Below are 17,487 nucleotides of genomic sequence, written 5' to 3'. Positions count from 1 at the left end.
AACCTTGAACTAGATAAAGCCACTGAATGTTTCCTACCAGATTTCTGCTCCATTGCTCTCCTTGTTCCAGCTGCAACAAAGCAACCAAGAATACACCATATATACATCCAACAGTGAAAAACTAATTCATTACATTCATTGTGAATTCTAAAGGAGCAAAAGCACTGATAGAAAACACAATAAGAGGAAAGAAAACACAAGAGTCTCATTAAGCTATCAAAGACGTCTCATCCACAGGGAAATTGTAATATCCACGAAGGTTAACGAAACAGATACCAATTGCTTTAAATTACATCACCTTATAAAGTCATACCACTTATTAAACAAGAAATAAAAGTAAGAAAAGTAGAAGAAAAAACACAAACATTACACTTAGGTAGTGAACAGTGTCACATTCTTGTATTTTCTCTTATAATTAAACAACTTTGTATCCTCTCTATTCGACAAAATTATAGAGTTCAACCCTGAACTGGATAAAGCCATTGAATGTCTCCTACCAGATGTCTGCTCCATTGCTCTCCTTGTTCCAGCTGCAACAAAGCAACCAAGAATATACCTTATATACACCCAAGAGTGAAAAACTAATTCATTACATTCATCATGTTAATTCATAGAGGACCAAGATCATTGATGGAAAACATAATAAGAGGCAAGAAAACACAAGAGGCTCACCAAGCTATCGCAGACGTCTCCTCTACAAGGAAATTGTAATATCCACAAAGGTTAACGAAACTGATACCAATGGCTTTAAATTACATAACCTTATAAAGTCATACCACTTATTCAACAAGAAATAAAAGTAAGAAAAGTAGAAGATAAAACACAAATGATAACAGTGTCACTCCTAACACACATCTATTACTCCAGACGTGAAGGACTTCTTCAACTTTCGCTGGACAATGCATTTGGGTGGACGTTATCTTATTGGCGTGTGGTGTAGTTGGTAGTTATGTTTGTTCTCGATGATGTACGCTAGACAACGTCAAAATGCATGTGTCTCTAATTGCCCTCAGTTTGTTGACGACTTCATTTGTGGGCAATCGCTCATGAGGTGATGTTGCAGAGCACAAGAGTCCAATCCGCAACACTGAGACCAAGCAATCCTCCACTTTGCTTCTAGCATTGAAATGACGATCAACTTCTTTGATTATTGTGCTTTCTTCTATGTCATTGTTATTTGTCTCATCATCTTCTCCATCCTCTCCAAAGGGCATTGACGAGTCCACTATATCCATGATATGTTCTGGCAAAGCCATTGTAGTAAACTTGTGAATGCTCAAGCCATCTTTGAATATGTCATCAGTAGGTTTTTTCCCAGTGAACATCTCCAGCAAGAGTATCCCAAAGCTGTAAATATCTCCAAGCACGGAAACTTGGCCGCCCATTCCATACTCTGAAATTTATTAATACACTATCACTAAGATACTATAGTCTTATAAACTTTAGAACTACCCCAAAATAATGCATATTTACTACTATTTAACAATTTTGCATTTTTTTTTTTTACAAAGAAAAAGAAACACTTATTTCCCAGTATTGAAATTTTCAAGTCTGATATGTATCGGACTTGAAAATTAGACATGGTCTTATAAAAATTAGGCTTGACTTCTTGTTTATAGCTGCTGTGTCAAACTTAAGCCAAGTTACTGCAAGTTGAAAACATACCTGGAGGAATGTACCCAATGGAACCCTTCAGCGCAACTGACAAGCTATTTGACATGGTTTGATTTGTTGAGGGATTATCTGATGCTTCAAAGACGAACTTCGCTAATCCAAAGTCGCCAACATGGGCAACCATATCTTCATTAAGGAGAACATTGCTTGGCTTTACATCACAATGAACAATCGGTGTATCGCAATGTAGATGAAGATATTCCAATGCATAAGCAACATCCATGGCTATGTTTAGTCTTTGAATAAAGCTCAATCTCTTGTATTCACGATTCTCATCCTCTATAGGAATAGGATGCAGCCACTGGTCTAGGCTTCCATTAGACATGAACTCAAAAACTAGACTCTTAAATTCGTTCCCTTGATGATCAATGCTTGAGCAAGCAGTGATAATCTTAAGGAGATTACGATGGCGCAAACTTCTCAAAGCATTGCATTCATCAATGAAACTCTTGGAAGCTCCTCGCTGTTGAACATTTAACACTTTAACTGCAACAATTGCTCCATTGCTAGAAAGAACTCCTTTGTATACAGAACCAAAACTACCTGAACCGATCAAATTGTTCCTAGAGAAACCATTTGTTGATGCTTGGAGTTCTGCATAAGATATGCAAGGCAATCGCCGATCTTGTAAAGAAGATGCGGCCATAGGTCTCTTTCTCCATTTTTTAACCATGCAACATGTGAGGGAAAAACACAACAGAGCAAGTACAAATATGACAGGAATCACTGCTTTGAGTGCAAGGCATTTCAAAGATGAACATGTTCTCTTTTTGAAGCATTTTGGTAATAGTAATTCTGGGACACCACCACATAGCTTGTCATTTCCAAAGATTGAAATTGCGCTTGCATTTGAAAAAATTCCTTCACTTGGCACGTTTCCCTCAAAATCATTATGAGAAAGATTGAGATGCTTAAGAAACAAAAACTTGCTTAGAAATTCAGGAATTTGCCCTGGCAAGTTATTGCGCGAAAGATCAATTTCTTCTAAACCTCTAAGTGTCTTCAAAGATGGAGGAATCACTCCTTCAAATGAATTACCCTCCAAATGCAAATGTACCAAACTAATACAATTGCCAAGGGAAGAAGGAATTTCACCTGATAATCTATTTCCTGAGAGATCTAACTCCCCAATCATTTTTAAGTTACCCACTTCAAATGGCAGTGTACCAGTCAAAGAATTATTAGACATTACCAGAGAAATCGCAAGGGAAGAAAGACCAATAACCTGTTTTGGTATGGTACCATAGAGATTGTTACTAGAAAGGTTTAGTTGAAGCAAATTTCGACAGTTTCCTAAACTTGTGGGTATACTTCCCTCAAATTTGTTATGCTCCATAAAAAGCTTTATCAATTTAGTTAAGTTACCTAAGGTGGAAGGGATTGGCCCAGAAAATTTGTTATAGTTCAAATATAGTAATTGTAACTTTGGTAGCTTCGTAAGAGTATCGGGGAGATGACCACTCAAATAGTTATTTTCTAATCCCAAATCGATCAAGTTAACAAGGTTCCCAATCCCAATGGGGATTCCTCCATGCATCATATTTCCACCGAGAGTAAGAATACTTAGCTGGGATGAAAGGTTGGTTATGGAGTTGGGCAGTATTCCACCAAATTGATTATAATCAAGACCCAAGACCTCCAAACTAGTGCAGTTAGCCAAAGAACCGAGAAAATTCAGGTCACCAACTTTCCCATTTCCAAGTCTATTTGTTTCGAAATTAAGTCTAACCAAGCTGCTCAATCTTGCTAGATTTTGAGGCACCGACCCAGTGAGGCCATTTTGAGAAAAGTCAAGCACCTGAAGTCTAGAAGCATTTGACAATGACGCGGGAATAGGTCCAGTGAAACTATTAACAGCACCGGCAAATGTTTCAAGGTTAGGAAGAGTAAGGCCAACATCTGGTGGAAGGCTTCCATGCAGTTGGTTTTTAGTAACAGAGAAATAGAATATGGAAGATATATTATAAATCTGAGGAGGGATAGTACCAGATAGATTATTCCCATAAAGTTGAAAAAATTCCAAGCTCGATAGACGGCCAAGCTCACTAGGTATGCACCCTTGTAGATTATTCCGGGCAAGGATAAGAAAAGACAAAGAAGAAAAGTTTCCTATCCAAGCTGGGATAGTTCCTGTAAGGTTGTTCACACCGAGTCGCAAGGAAACCAACTTTGACAATGAACTGTACTGCTCTGGAATCTGCCCAACAAGTTTGTTGGCACCAACATCAAGCACTCTAAGTTGTGTACAATGACATAGATTACTTGGAAGGTTCCCACCAAAGGAATTGTAAGTCAAGTTCAGATGCTGCAGGTGCCGTAGTCTTCCCAGTTCTTGAGGAATTTCACCATAGAAGCTGTTGTTTCTCAGGTTGATTCTAGTAAGGTAAGTAAGATTTCCAATAGAAGGTGTTATGAAGCCAGACAATCTTTGAGCTTCCAGGTTCAGAACTGTGACTGTTGTACTGGAGGGGCTGCATGTAACACCAAACCAGCTGCAGAAATGGGTGGAGTCATTCCACAAGCTCATGATTTGAAGTGGGTCTTCACTAATCCGACTCTTGAAGTCAAGTAACGCCAAACGATCAGACTCATCTGAAAAAGCTGGAATTGTTGCAGATTTCAAAGTTGAGCTCATAAACAAAGGAAGGATTGCGTGAAAGAATAATAGCAAAATCCACTTGGAATTGAGGCAAGAGTGCTTCATCTTATTGGGAATATAATTTTCAAGTAAGAAGGATCAGGTCTGTATGATACAGGAGTTTGCTTGATATGAAAATATTACAAAGTTCCAATGAGAGTTAAAATTAAGGAAATAAATGTTTATGGGTCTACGTTACTGATTGGGATAGAAAATATAGATGGCGTGGCCTAGCAGGGAATGCAAGTCAAACTTATGGATCAGATTTTTCAATTTCATTATGATAGTAGTTGGCTGCAATTAAAGCTTTAACCTTATAAAGTCCTACCACTTTTTCAACAAGAAATAAGAGATACGAAAAATAGAACATAAAAGTGATAACAATGACATGAAGGACTTCTTGGTGATGTTTGATGGACAAAGTCAAAACACGTGTCTCTATTGGCGGATCGAGGGGATTTGAGGGTAGGCATATGGCCACCCTCAATTCCTAAAAATCTTTCTTACTATGGTAAATTTTTTTCTTATGTCATGATTATGCCTACCCTCGGTCATGATTATGCCTCTCTCTCAGGCTTCAGCCACATTATGCCCCTTACGAAGTTAAAATTTGAAAATTTTTAGAAAGTGAATGTTTTAGTTTCAGAAGAATGCAATGTTGAAGACGATGAACAATTCCGTTTTGTGAGAATATTTCATGCAGCCTCGAGTTTGGAGAGGGGTTTAAAAACAATAATAATATAAGTTATAATATTATATAATTGTCACAAGAAAATATAACAATATAAATTATAATATTATAAAATTGACACAAAATGTGGTCCAGGGGACAAGTGACCAACCCTCCAAGACAACATGAAAAAAACAAAAAAGAGCTTTTGAAAAAAAAAAAGAAAATTATATAATTCACACGATACAAGGTGCAGGACCAGCCGTGCAAGACAGGGCCGAAGGGCAAAGAGCAATTGTCCAAATTTCAATCTCTTTATTTTTCACTTCAACGAAAAATTGTCTAACTTCTAAACTTTTTAAGCCACAATTTTCTTTCACTTTCCAAATTCAACAAAAAAATAAAAAAATAAAAATTGAGGTATGTAAATATAAAATATGTAATTAAATCTTTAGATTTAGATTTAAATTGTTCTTTAACTTCTTTTAAATTAATTGTTTTAATATTTATATTGCTATTTAGGATTCAGCTTATTCTTGATAATAATTTTAACGAAAAGTTGAGGTATGTAAATATGTAATTAAATTTTTTTAAATTTAATTTAAATTGTTTTTATAAATTAATTGTTTTAATATTTATATCGCTAACATGCATGCAAGGGTTCCTGTGCAACTTGCAAAGCACAAAAATGAGACAAAAAATATTTTTTATATTTAATTATTTTTTTAATATTTTAAATTAATTTTATTATTTTATTCATTAAAAAAAAAATGCCCACCCTTAGTGAACATCCTGGACCCGCTGGTCTCTAATTGTCCTCAATTTGTTGATGACATCATTTGTGGGCAACCACTCATGAGGTGATATATATATAAACAAATCAAATTGATGGCTTACTCCAAGTAATGAACAATCACACGTACTCTCATATATGCTCCGGTCCTCGGCAGTCAAGTCTCCCAACAAATGCTGTCCTAAATCAAATACATTATTTATTTATTTATTTATTTTTTAGCATCATTTGTCTCACTCACCATAAGACCGACCCTTCACTCATACGAAACATATAGAGAAAATGGAGGATTAGTGAGAACATATTACTTGCACAAGAATTGGTTGAAAAATTATCACGGAGAAAGTCAAAGTCGATCTAATCAAATTATTGCTGTGAGTGTGAATATATAAATAATTCAATGTATATATGGGTAATTATCTTTTGAGTATAATGATTATTTCATTTTCGTAGGGTTTGCTAGTAGGATTAATTTTATCTCTTTTTTATTTGTAAATCTATTTATAGACTCAATGAAATTCAATGAAGCATTTTGGAGATTTTTTTATCAAGTTCCCTATAAAGAACCTACACCAAATAATTGCTTTATGTGCTTGAAATTCAAAGACAACGGTCTTATAATTATATATATTTGAGCCAATCTCTAATTTCAGTTTCGACCCGAATGGCATGGATAAGGATAACGGTTAATTTATCGGCTTTTAAGAATAACTTTCTTCGTTACATTTTTTTTTTTTCTCTCTTTTATTTTTTCTTTTTCAAAATAAAAATATTAACAAACAATATTACAGCATAAAACACTCAAAACTGTTTTCATGTTTTCGCGTCATATCACAATAATTTTTCAATTAAAAGAAACCCCAAAAGAGAGCCAATATTTTACAACCATAGCTTCCGTTATTAGTATGAATGTTGCCAACTCATGGTTCGATTCCGTTGCAATATCTTTATAAGCCCAAATTAACACGGTAAGCTAGTGAGTTTTGGAATATATATTGGTAGCATTATGATGGCGAAATTTTGTGTATGGGTACGTCAAAATACATGATCACTAAGATATAGTCTTCTAAACTTAAGAATTTATCCACTAATGCATATTTACTACTATTTAATAATTTTGTAATGTTTTTTAGGAGAAACTTTACTTTACCCCTTTAAATTGTCATCACTTTTGTAGTGTTCCCTATAGGGTTCAATTTATCTCAATTTAGTGTATTCTTCTTTGAAGAAGGTGAAGAATTGCTGGTAATATATATAATTTTAAATTGAAGGTAATAAAGAGCCTTGACAGAAGAAAGTCTTACATCATTAGCCAAAAAACAAAAAAAAGTCATTTCTTTAAATTAATGCTTGGGTGTATGCACTTGTATATATGCTTAAGAGCTTTTAATTCAAAAAGTTTTTTTTGGTAAAAGCTTTTTTTTTTTTTTTAACTTTTACAGAAAGTGTGTTTTAGTTATTTTTTGGCTTTTTAGACATTTAAAAGCGCTTTCAATTTGTTTTATCAAACGAGCACTTTTTTTTTTTTTTTTCTTCAAATAGACTTTTTGAGTATTAAACAAACTTTTAGACCCCTCAAACGCACACTCAAACAAGCTATAAGAGCAGTTAAGCATAAGATAAGCAAGTCCATACGAGCAAGGATAGAATATTGTGTACATTAATTTTTTTTTTTTCCTCATTTTCATAAGCAAAACTTTGCACTTCACACGATCCATTGCATTATGATTCAGCATGAGGAGAATAAACTAGATGATGTAAACGAAAAATATATGGTATAAAATGAAGGGAATTGTTGGTGTAAAGAAATATATAACTTATCAAATCTTAAACACTCTGTAACAAGTAATAGCAGGACAGGTATGTCTAGAGTTTCCATAAAGCTTTCCCATCAACAGATGCTTCCTTCAATTATTTTGATCGTTTTCAAACTTAAATGTGGACTATATGGTGTGGGGGCACAGTATATGAGAAATGATAGGCCTTTTTTTTTAAAAAAAATTATTATTTAGTATGCATATAATTTTGTTGTGTTTGAGGTGTTGATGTTGTAATTTGTAAAGAATTCCTGATATTATGTCCCTTATTTTCTGAGACAGTTGTATGGTGTGTTTGGTTCAACAATTTTCTCTTATTAAGGCCTTCATGCTGACTGTTCTGCCGTTCCTTGTTGCATATATATATGAAGCAAAGCTCCCTAAATTTAAAGAAATTTTAACGAAAACTACTACTAGTGCTCTTAAAGTATTCACAATGGCCTCTTCAAATAAAAACTTAATTTGAGGAAGAAAAGTTAATTTGTCAAGTTTTTGAAGAGCTACTTTTAAAAGTTACCAAATAACAAACTCTTGATATCTTTCTTTACTTAAATTAAATATTGAATTTTAAATTTGATATAATGTAGGGAGCTTGTTATAATTTGGTAACTTCTAAAAGTGGCTCTTCAAATTTGTGCTTTTCTATATTCAACACATAAATACAAGTGGGTGGGTAGAACTCTTGATGGCAAACATGGACAAAAACCAAGATGATGACATATTAAGGAAAGAGAGCCTGAATACATCCTAAAAGGCCACAGTAGTACAGAGATATTCATATTACAAGCTAGAATGGCGCGTGTGTCTGTGACAGCCGACAGGCATGCTCTACATCTTTCACCCTTTTCATCTTACCATTGACTAGTTCTTGGATGGTAATGTGGATCAAATTGCTGTCAAATCAAATGTCTTGTAAAGGATAAAAGGGAAGAAAATAATCCCATTCTACGCAATTCTTCCATATCCGGCCACCTAGGCCCTAACACCACCAAACGTACGTCGGCCGGTCATTCTTGGTTTTTGACTCTCTATACCACATTAGTGGACCAAACCAAACCAACTATCTTGAATGTTCTTTTAAGGATCTTAATGCATGTGAGGTGGATCTTCTCCACACCTGTCCATTGGCATTGATTATAAAGTATGCATGATTTTGTGACAATATATTTGGTAAAATAGGAAATGGGAGAATTAGTTGGATAAGTGGGCATTTTTCCCATGTATAATTTTCCTCTTCATAGATTTTGTTATTGAAAAAGTCACTTTTCTATGTAAGCAATCGTCATTTAATAGATGTAAGACAGTTTTCTATTTGTCATAGTTTTGGACATTGGGTAGCAATTAATATATGTTGTCTCTTTACCTCATTGCAAGTCTGGGTTTGAATAGCTTCAAATAACTCGTGGGTTAATTAAGGAACATCCAGAGTAAATACCTTGACACTTTTCTGGACATAATGAAACAAACCATCACTATACATAATTTCTGGACAAACATGTAACTTCTTTACTAGTAGAATTATAGACTAAAAGGATCATGATAGTGTATAAAGGACTTCTACATAAATTGGAACATAAACTGCTGAAAGCTTTACTACTCCATCTATGAGGATATATATAGTGCCTGTGTTAATGGGGGTATCGATGACCCTTTTTAAGTTGACAATAGCTAACTATAAAGATAAATGGGAAACTTATACATTTTTAGTCAAAATTCCTTTAAACAACTAAAGGATCACACAAGGACTTGCTATAGCTAGCATCCTAAATGCCAGTATAATTGTGCAATTGTCCATGAAAGAAATCTGCATTTAAAACCATTATATTTGATCATTAAAAAAAAAAAAATCATGCTGCAACAAGAAAAGCTTAATAGGATTACACCAAGTACTCACTCAAGATGTATTATTCCTCCTTTAAAAATGTTAGTCACTTAAGTAGTAATGACATTTTTTAAAAGGAGCCACATCAGAGGTAAAAATAACACCCTTATAAGACATCTAAAGAGTAAAGACGTGTTAAAAAAACTAGATTATATATACTTCTTCACAAAACAAACACAGTGGACACACCAATCTACACCAATCTGGTCCTACAAGATACACATCACTCACAACAAATCTGAACAAATACAATGAGGTTTATTTGTAGCATTTCAATATCCGTACTCTTTCTGACTCCTATGTTTTAGCTAACCCTATAACTCACAACAAACATTACATACTTGATCAGGTAAAAGACAACAAATTACTGAAAAACTCGAGTTATTTATAAACTGGCGGATAGGTGGAAATATAAACTATCCTCAAATCAAATGCCAAGGGCATAGAACGTTGGCCATAAAGCATGCATAATTGACATACCTTGTGGAAGTTGAAGATCAAGTCCAGCTCACAGACCTGCAAAGCATGAGTAAATTACAAGGATGTCCATCCTTTATCACAGCCCAATGAAAAGGAAGAAAAGTACCCATATGAATAAGTCACTAAGAGTACTGCCAAAATATTGGTTCAGAATCTACACATAGTGATGAATTATCAATGAAAATGCAGAAATACAGACTAGCATACCTGCACAAACACAATATTGGAACCACCTCAAAGCTCATGTTAAAGATGACCAATAATATTCCTCAGGAAATAGATTCTCACAATGACAGTGAACAGTGTCACATTCTTGTATTTTCTGTTATAAACAACTTTGCATCCTCTCTATTCAACAAAATTACAGAGTTAATTTGAACTTTGAACTAGATAAAGCCACTGAATGTCTCCTACCAGATTTCTGCTCCATTGCTCTCCTTGTTCCAGCTGCAACAAAGCAACCAAGAATACACCATATATACATCCAACAGTGAAAAACTAATTCATTACATTCATTGTGAATTCATAGAGGACCAAAAGCACTGATAGAAAACGCAATAAGAGGCAAGAAAACACAAGAGTCTCACCAAGCTATCAGAGACGTCTCATCCACAGGAAAATTGTAATATCCACAAAGGTTAACAAAACAGATACCAATTGCTTTAAATTACATCACCTTATAAAGTCATACCACTTATTAAACAAGAAATAAAAGTAAGAAAAGTAGAAGATAAAACACAAACATTACACTTAGGTAGTGAACAGTGTCACATTCTTGTATTTTCTCTTATAATTAAACAACTTTGTATCATCTCTATTCAATAAAATTACAGAGTTCAACCCTGAACTAGATAAAGCCATTGAATGTCTCCTACCAGATGTCTGCTCCATTGCTCTCCTTGTTCCAGCTGCAACAAAGCTACCAAGAATACACCATATATACACCCAACAATGAAAAACTAATTCATTACATTCATCATGTTAATTCATAGAGGACCAAAAGCACTGATGGAAAACATAATAAGAGGCAAGAAAACACAAGAGGCTCACCAAGCTATCGCGGACGTCTCATCTACAGGGAAATTGTGATATCCACAAAGGTTAACGAAACTGATACCAATGGCTTTAAATTACATCACCTTATAAAGTCATACCACTTATTCAACAAGAAAAAAGAAGTAAGAAAAGTAGAAGATAAAACACAAATGATAACAATGTCACACCTAACACACATCTATTACTCCAGATGTGAAGAACTTCTTCAACTTTCGCTGGACAATGCATTTGGGTGGACGTTATCTTATTGGCGTGTGGTGTAGTTGGTAGTTATGTTTGTCCTCGATGATGTACGCTAGACAACGTCAAAATGCATGTGTTTCTAATTGCCCTCAGTTTGTTGACGACTTCATTTGTGGGCAACTGCTCATGAGGTGATGTTGCAGAGCACAAGAGTCCAATCTGCAACACTGAGACCAAGCAATCCTCCACTTTGCTTCTAGCATTGAAATGACGATCAACTTCTTTGATTATTGCACTTTCTTCTATGTCATTGTTATTTGTCTCATCATCTTCTCCATCCTCTCCAAAGGGCATTAACGAGTCCACTATATTCATGATACGTTCTGGCAAAGCCATTGTAGTAAACTTGTGAATGCTCAAGCCATCTTTGAATATGTCATCAGTAGGTTTTTTCCTAGTGAACATCTCTAGCAAGAGTATCCCAAAGCTGTAAATATCTCCAAGCACGGAAACTTGGCCACCCATTCCATACTCTGAAATTTATTAATACACTATCACTAGGATACTATAGTCTTATAAACTTTAGAAATACCCTAAAATAATGCATATTTACTACCATTTAACAATTTTGCATTTTTTTTTTTTTACAAAGAAAAAGAAACACTTATTTCCCAGTATTGAAATTTTCAAGTCTGATATGTATCGGACTTGAAAATTAGACATGGTCCTATAAAAATTAGGCTTCACTTCTTGTTCATAGCTGTTGTGTCAAACTTAAGCTAAGTTATTGCAAGTTGAAAACATACCTGGAGGAATGTACCCATTGGAACCCTTCAGCGCAACTGAAAAGGTATTTGACATGGTTTGATTTGTTGAGGGATTATCTGATGCTTCAAAGACGAACTTCGCTAATCCAAAGTCGCCAACATGGGCAACCATATCTTCATTAAGGAGAACATTGCTTGGCTTGACATCACAATGAACAATCGGTGTATCATAATGGAGATGAAGATATTCCAATGCATAAGCAACATCCATGACTATGTTTAGTCTTTGAATAAAGCTCAATCTCTTGTATTCACGATTCTCATCCTCTATAGGAATAGGATGCAGCCACTGGTCTAGGCTTCCATTAGACATGAACTCAAAAACTAGACTCTTAAATTCGTTACCTTGATGATCAATGCTTGAGCAAGCAGTGATAATCTTAAGGAGATTACGATGGCGCAAACTTCTCAAAGCATTGCATTCATCAATGAAACTCTTGGAAGCTCCTCGCTGTTGAACATTTAACACTTTAACTGCAACAATTGCTCCATTGCTAGAAAGAACTCCTTTGTATACAGAACCAAAACTACCTGTACCAATCAAATTGTTCCTAGAAAAACCATTTGTTGATGCTTGGAGTTCTGCATAAGATATGCAAGTCAATCGCCGATCTTGTAAAGAAGATTTGGCCATAGGTCTCTTTCTCCATTTTTTAACCATGCAACATGTGAGGGAAAAACACAATAGAGCAAGTACAAATATGACAGGAATCACTGCTTTGAGTGCAAGGCATTTCAAAGATGAACATGTTCTCTTTTTGAAGCATTTTGGTAATAGTAATTATGGGACACCACCACATAGCTTGTCATTTCCAAAGATTGAAATTGCGCTTGCATTTGAAAAAATTCCTTCACTTGGCACGTTTCCCTCAAAATCATTATGAGAAAGATTGAGATGCTTAAGAAACAAAAACTTGCTTAGAAATTTAGGAATCTACCCTGACAAGTTATTGCGCGAAAGATCAATTTCTTCTAAACTCTAAGTGTCTTCAAAGATGGAGGAATCGCTCCTTCAAATGAATTACCCTCCAAATGCAAATGTACCAAACTAATACAATTGCCAAGGGAAGAAGGAATTTCACCTGATAATCTATTTCCTGAGAGATCTAACTCCCCAATCATTTTTAAGTTACCCACTTCAAATGGCAGTGTACCAGTCAAAGAATTATTAGACATTACCAGAGAAATCGCAAGGGAAGAAAGACCAATAACCTGTTTTGGTATGGTACCATTGAGATTGTTACTAGAAAGGTTTAGTTGAAGCAAATTTCGACAGTTTCCTAAACTTGTGGGTATACTTCCCTCAAATCTGTTATGCTTCATAAAAAGCTTTATCAATTTAGTTAAGTTACCTGAGGTGGAAGGGATTGGCCCAGAAAATTTGTTATAGTTCAAATATAGTAATTGTAACTTTGGTAGCTTCGCGCGCAAGAGTATCCGGGAGATGACCACTCAAATAGTTATATTCTAATCCCAAATCGGTTAAGTTAACAAGGTTCCCAATCCCAATCGGGATTCCTCCATGCATCATATTTCCACCAAGAGTAAGAATATTTAGCTGGGATGAAAGGTTGGCTATGGAGTTGGACAGTATTCCACCAAATTGATTATAATCAAGACCCAAGACCTTCAAACTAGTGCAGTTAGCCAAAGAACCGAGAAAATTTAGTTCCCCAACTTTCCCATTTCCAAGTCTATTTGTTTCGAAATTAAGTCTAACCAAGCCGCTCAATCTTGCTAGATTTTGAGGCACCGACCCAGTGAGACCATTTTGAGAAAAGTCAAGCACCTGAAGTCTAGAAGCATTTGACAATGATGCAGGAATAGGTCCAGTGAAACTATTAACAGCACCGGCAAATGTTTCAAGGTTAGGAAGAGTAAGGCCAACATCTGGTGGAAGGCTTCCATGCAGTTGGTTTTTAGTAACAGAGAAATAGAATATGGAAGATATATTATAAATCTGAGGAGGGATAGTACAGGATAGATTATTCCCATAAAGTTGAAAAAATTCCAAGCTCGATAGACGGCCAAGCTCACTAGGTATGCACCCTTGTAGATTATTCCGGGCAAGGACAAGAAAAGATGAAGAAGAAAAGTTTCCTATCCACACTGGGATACTTCCTGTGAGGTTGTTCACAGTAAGTTGCAAGAAAACCAACTTTGACAATGAATTGAGCTGCTCTGGAATCTGCCCAACAAGTTTGTTGGCACCAACATCAAGCACTCTAAGTTGTGTACAATGACTTAGATTACTTGGAAGGTTCCCGCCAAAGGAATTGTAAGTCAAGTTCAGATGCTGCAAGTGCAGGTGCCGTAGTCTTCCCAGTTCTTGAGGAATTTCACCATAGAAGCTATTGTTTCTCAGGTTGATTCCAATAAGGTAAGTAAGATTTCCAATAGAAGGTGTTATGAAGCCAGACAGTCTTTGAGCTTTCAGGTTCAGAACTGTGACTGTTGTACTGGTGGGGCTGCATGTAACACCAAACCAGCTGCAGAAATGGGTGGAGTCATTCCACAAGCTCATGATTTGAAGTGGGTCTTCACTAATCTGACTCTTGAAGTCAAGTAACGCCAAGCGATCAGACTCATCTGAAAAGCTGGAATTGTTGCAGATTTCAAAGTTGAGCTCATAAACAAAAGAAGGATTCCGTGAAAGAATAATAGCAAAATCCACTTGGAATTGAGGCAAGTGTGCTTCATCTTATTGGGAATATAATTTTCAAGTAAGAAGGATCAAGTCTGTATGATACAGGAGTTTGCTTGATATGAAAATATTACAAAGTTCCAATGAGAGTTAAAATTAAGGAAATAAATGTTTGTGGGTCTACGTTACCGATTAGAAAATATAGATGACGTAGCCTAGCAGGGAATGCAAGTCAAACTTGTGTACCAGATGTATAGTAGTTGGCTGCGTGCAATTAAAGCTTTAACCTTAAAAAGTCCTAGCACTTTTTCAACAAGAAATAAGAGATAGGAAAAATAGAACATAAAAGTGATAACAATGACATGAAGGACTTCTTCAACTTTAGCTTGGCAATGCATTTGGATGGACATTATAATCTTATTGATGTGTGGTACTGTAGTTGCTAGTTATGTTTGTCCTCGGTGATGTTTGATGGACAAAGTCAAAACACGTGTCTCTATTGGCGGATCGAGGGGATTTGAGGGTAGGCATATGGCCACCCTCAACTCCTAAAAATCTTTCTTACTATGGTAAATTTTTTTCTTATTTCATGATTATGCCCACCCTCGGCCATGATTATGCCTCTCTCTCAGGCTTCAGCCATATTATGCCCCTTAGTAAGTTAAAATTTGAAAATTTTTAGAAAGTGAATGTTTTAGTTTCAGAAGAATGCAATGTTGAAGACGATGAACAGTTCCGTTTAGTGAGAATATTTCATGCAGCCTCGAGTTTGGAGAGGGGTTTAAAAACAATAATAATATAAGTTATAATATTATATAATTGTCACAAGAAAATATAATAATATAAATTATAATATTATAAAATTGACACAAAATGTGGTCCAGGGGACAAGTGACCAACTGTCCAAGACAACATGATAAAAACAAAAAAGAGCTTTAGGAAAAAAAAAAAAAAAAAAAAAATTATATAATTCACACGATACAAGGTGAAGGACCAGCCGTGCAAGACGAGGCCGAAGGGCAAAGAGCAATTGTCCAAATTTCAAACTCTTTATTTTTAACTTTAACGAAAAATTGTCTAACTTATAAACTTTTTAAGCCACCATTTTCTTTCACTTTCCAAATTCAACAAAAAAATAAATTGAGGTATGTAAATATGTAATTAAAATTTTAAATTTAATTTAAATTATTCTTATAAATTAATTATTTTTCGCTAACATGCATGCAAGAGAAAAAAAAAATAGAAAAAAAAATATATATACACGGTGCAACTTGCAAAGCACAAAAATGAGACAAAAAATACTTTTTATATTTAATTATTGGGGAAAGTCCATATACCCCCCTCAAACTACCACCCAATTGACAATGTCCCTCTTAAACTTTTAATTGTGACAATTTTTCTCCCCAAACTAACAAAAATTGTCAATGTTCTCCTCAATGACGAAACTACCCTTAGTAAAATAAAAACAAAAAATATTAAAACTTCTAGAAAAAACTTAAAACTAAAATAAATAAATAAATCCAAAGGGTGGCAAATTTAAAATTAAAAAAAAATCCATTGTATAAGAAAAAAATTAAAAATTTTCTTTTTTTTTTTTTGTTATGAATTTTTATTTTATAACTTTTTAAAATAAAAATTTCTGTTTTAAAAAAAATTAACAATTTTCGTTTAAGAAAATAAAAATTTCCGTTTCTTTTAAATAAAAATTTCTGTTTGAAGAAAAAATCGTTTAAAAATAAATAAAAAATTTTCGTTTAAAAAATAATTACTTTTTTTAAAAAAAAAAAATCTTTCTTTTTAAATTAAAATTTTTGTTTTAAAAAAAAAATTAAAAATTTATTTATTTTATTTATTTTTTGAATTTATAGGGGTATTTTTGTCTTATTGAGAAATACATAGGGGCATTTTTATTTTTTTGCTAGCTTTAGGGGGGATAATGACAATGTTTTGGTAGTTTAGGAGGGACATTGTCACAATTGAAAGTTTGAGGGGTACATTGTCAATTGTGTGGTAGTTTGAGGGTGGTATATGGACTTTACCCTTAATTATTTTTTTAATATTTTAAATTTATTTTTTTATTTTATTCATTAAAAAAAATGCCCACCCTTAGTGAACATCTTGGATCCACTGGTCTCTCATTGTCCTCAGTTTGTTGACGACATCATTTGTGGGCAATCACTCATGAGGTGATTTGTTTATATATATAAACAAATCAAATCGATGGCTTACTCCAAGTAATGAACAATCACACCTACTCTCATATATCCTCCGGTCCTCGATAGTCAAGTCCCCCAACAAATGCTCTCCTAAATCAAATACATTATTATTAGTTTTTTAGAGCATCATTTGTCTCACTCACCATAAGACCGACCCTTCACTCATACGAAACATAAAGAGAAAACGGAGGATTGGTGAGAACATATTACTTGCACAAGAATTGGTTGAAAAATTATCACGGAGAAAGTCAAAGTCGATCTAATCAAATTATTGCTGTGAGTGTGAATATATAAATAATTCAATGTATATATGGGTAATTATCTTTTGAGTATAATGATTATTTCATTTTCGTAGGGTTTGCTAGTAGGATTAATTTTATCTCTTTTTTATTTGTAAATCTATTTATAGACTCAATGAAATTCAATGAAGCATTTTGGAGATTTTTTTATCAAGTTTCCTATAAATAACCTACACCAAATAATTCCTTTATGTGCTTGAAATTCAAAGACAACGGTCTTATAATTATATATATTCGAGCAAATCTCTAATTTCAGTTTCGACCTGAATGATTTATCGGCTTTCAAGGATAACTTCCTTTCGTTACAT

At 34.3% G+C, this 17,487-nt stretch overlaps 1 protein-coding gene and 1 pseudogene across 1 annotated transcript; both read right to left on the bottom strand.

Annotated features, from left to right (window-relative positions):
• Positions 1-723: 723 nt before the first annotated feature.
• On the bottom strand, positions 724-4,429 carry LOC132162480 (LRR receptor-like serine/threonine-protein kinase EFR). The gene is made up of 2 exons (XM_088511219.1): positions 1,666-4,429; positions 724-1,393 (listed from the first exon to the last, which is right to left on the bottom strand). Exons 1-2 carry the CDS (start codon positions 4,376-4,378, stop codon positions 948-950), a joined length of 3,159 nt encoding a protein of 1,052 aa, XP_088367345.1. The 5' UTR covers positions 4,379-4,429; the 3' UTR covers positions 724-947.
• Positions 4,430-11,160: 6,731 nt separating this feature from the next.
• On the bottom strand, positions 11,161-14,800 carry LOC132162477 (LRR receptor-like serine/threonine-protein kinase EFR; annotated as a pseudogene).
• Between the last annotated feature and the right edge of the window lie 2,687 nt (positions 14,801-17,487).

The sequence above is a fragment of the Corylus avellana genome, chromosome 10 (genome assembly GCF_965113065.1).
Source record: "Corylus avellana chromosome 10, dhCorAvel1.hap1.2, whole genome shotgun sequence".
Classification (NCBI taxonomy): Eukaryota; Viridiplantae; Streptophyta; class Magnoliopsida; order Fagales; family Betulaceae; genus Corylus; species Corylus avellana.
The sequence above is the reverse complement of the archived record's forward strand: the minus strand, read 5'-3'. Positions and strand labels throughout refer to the sequence as shown.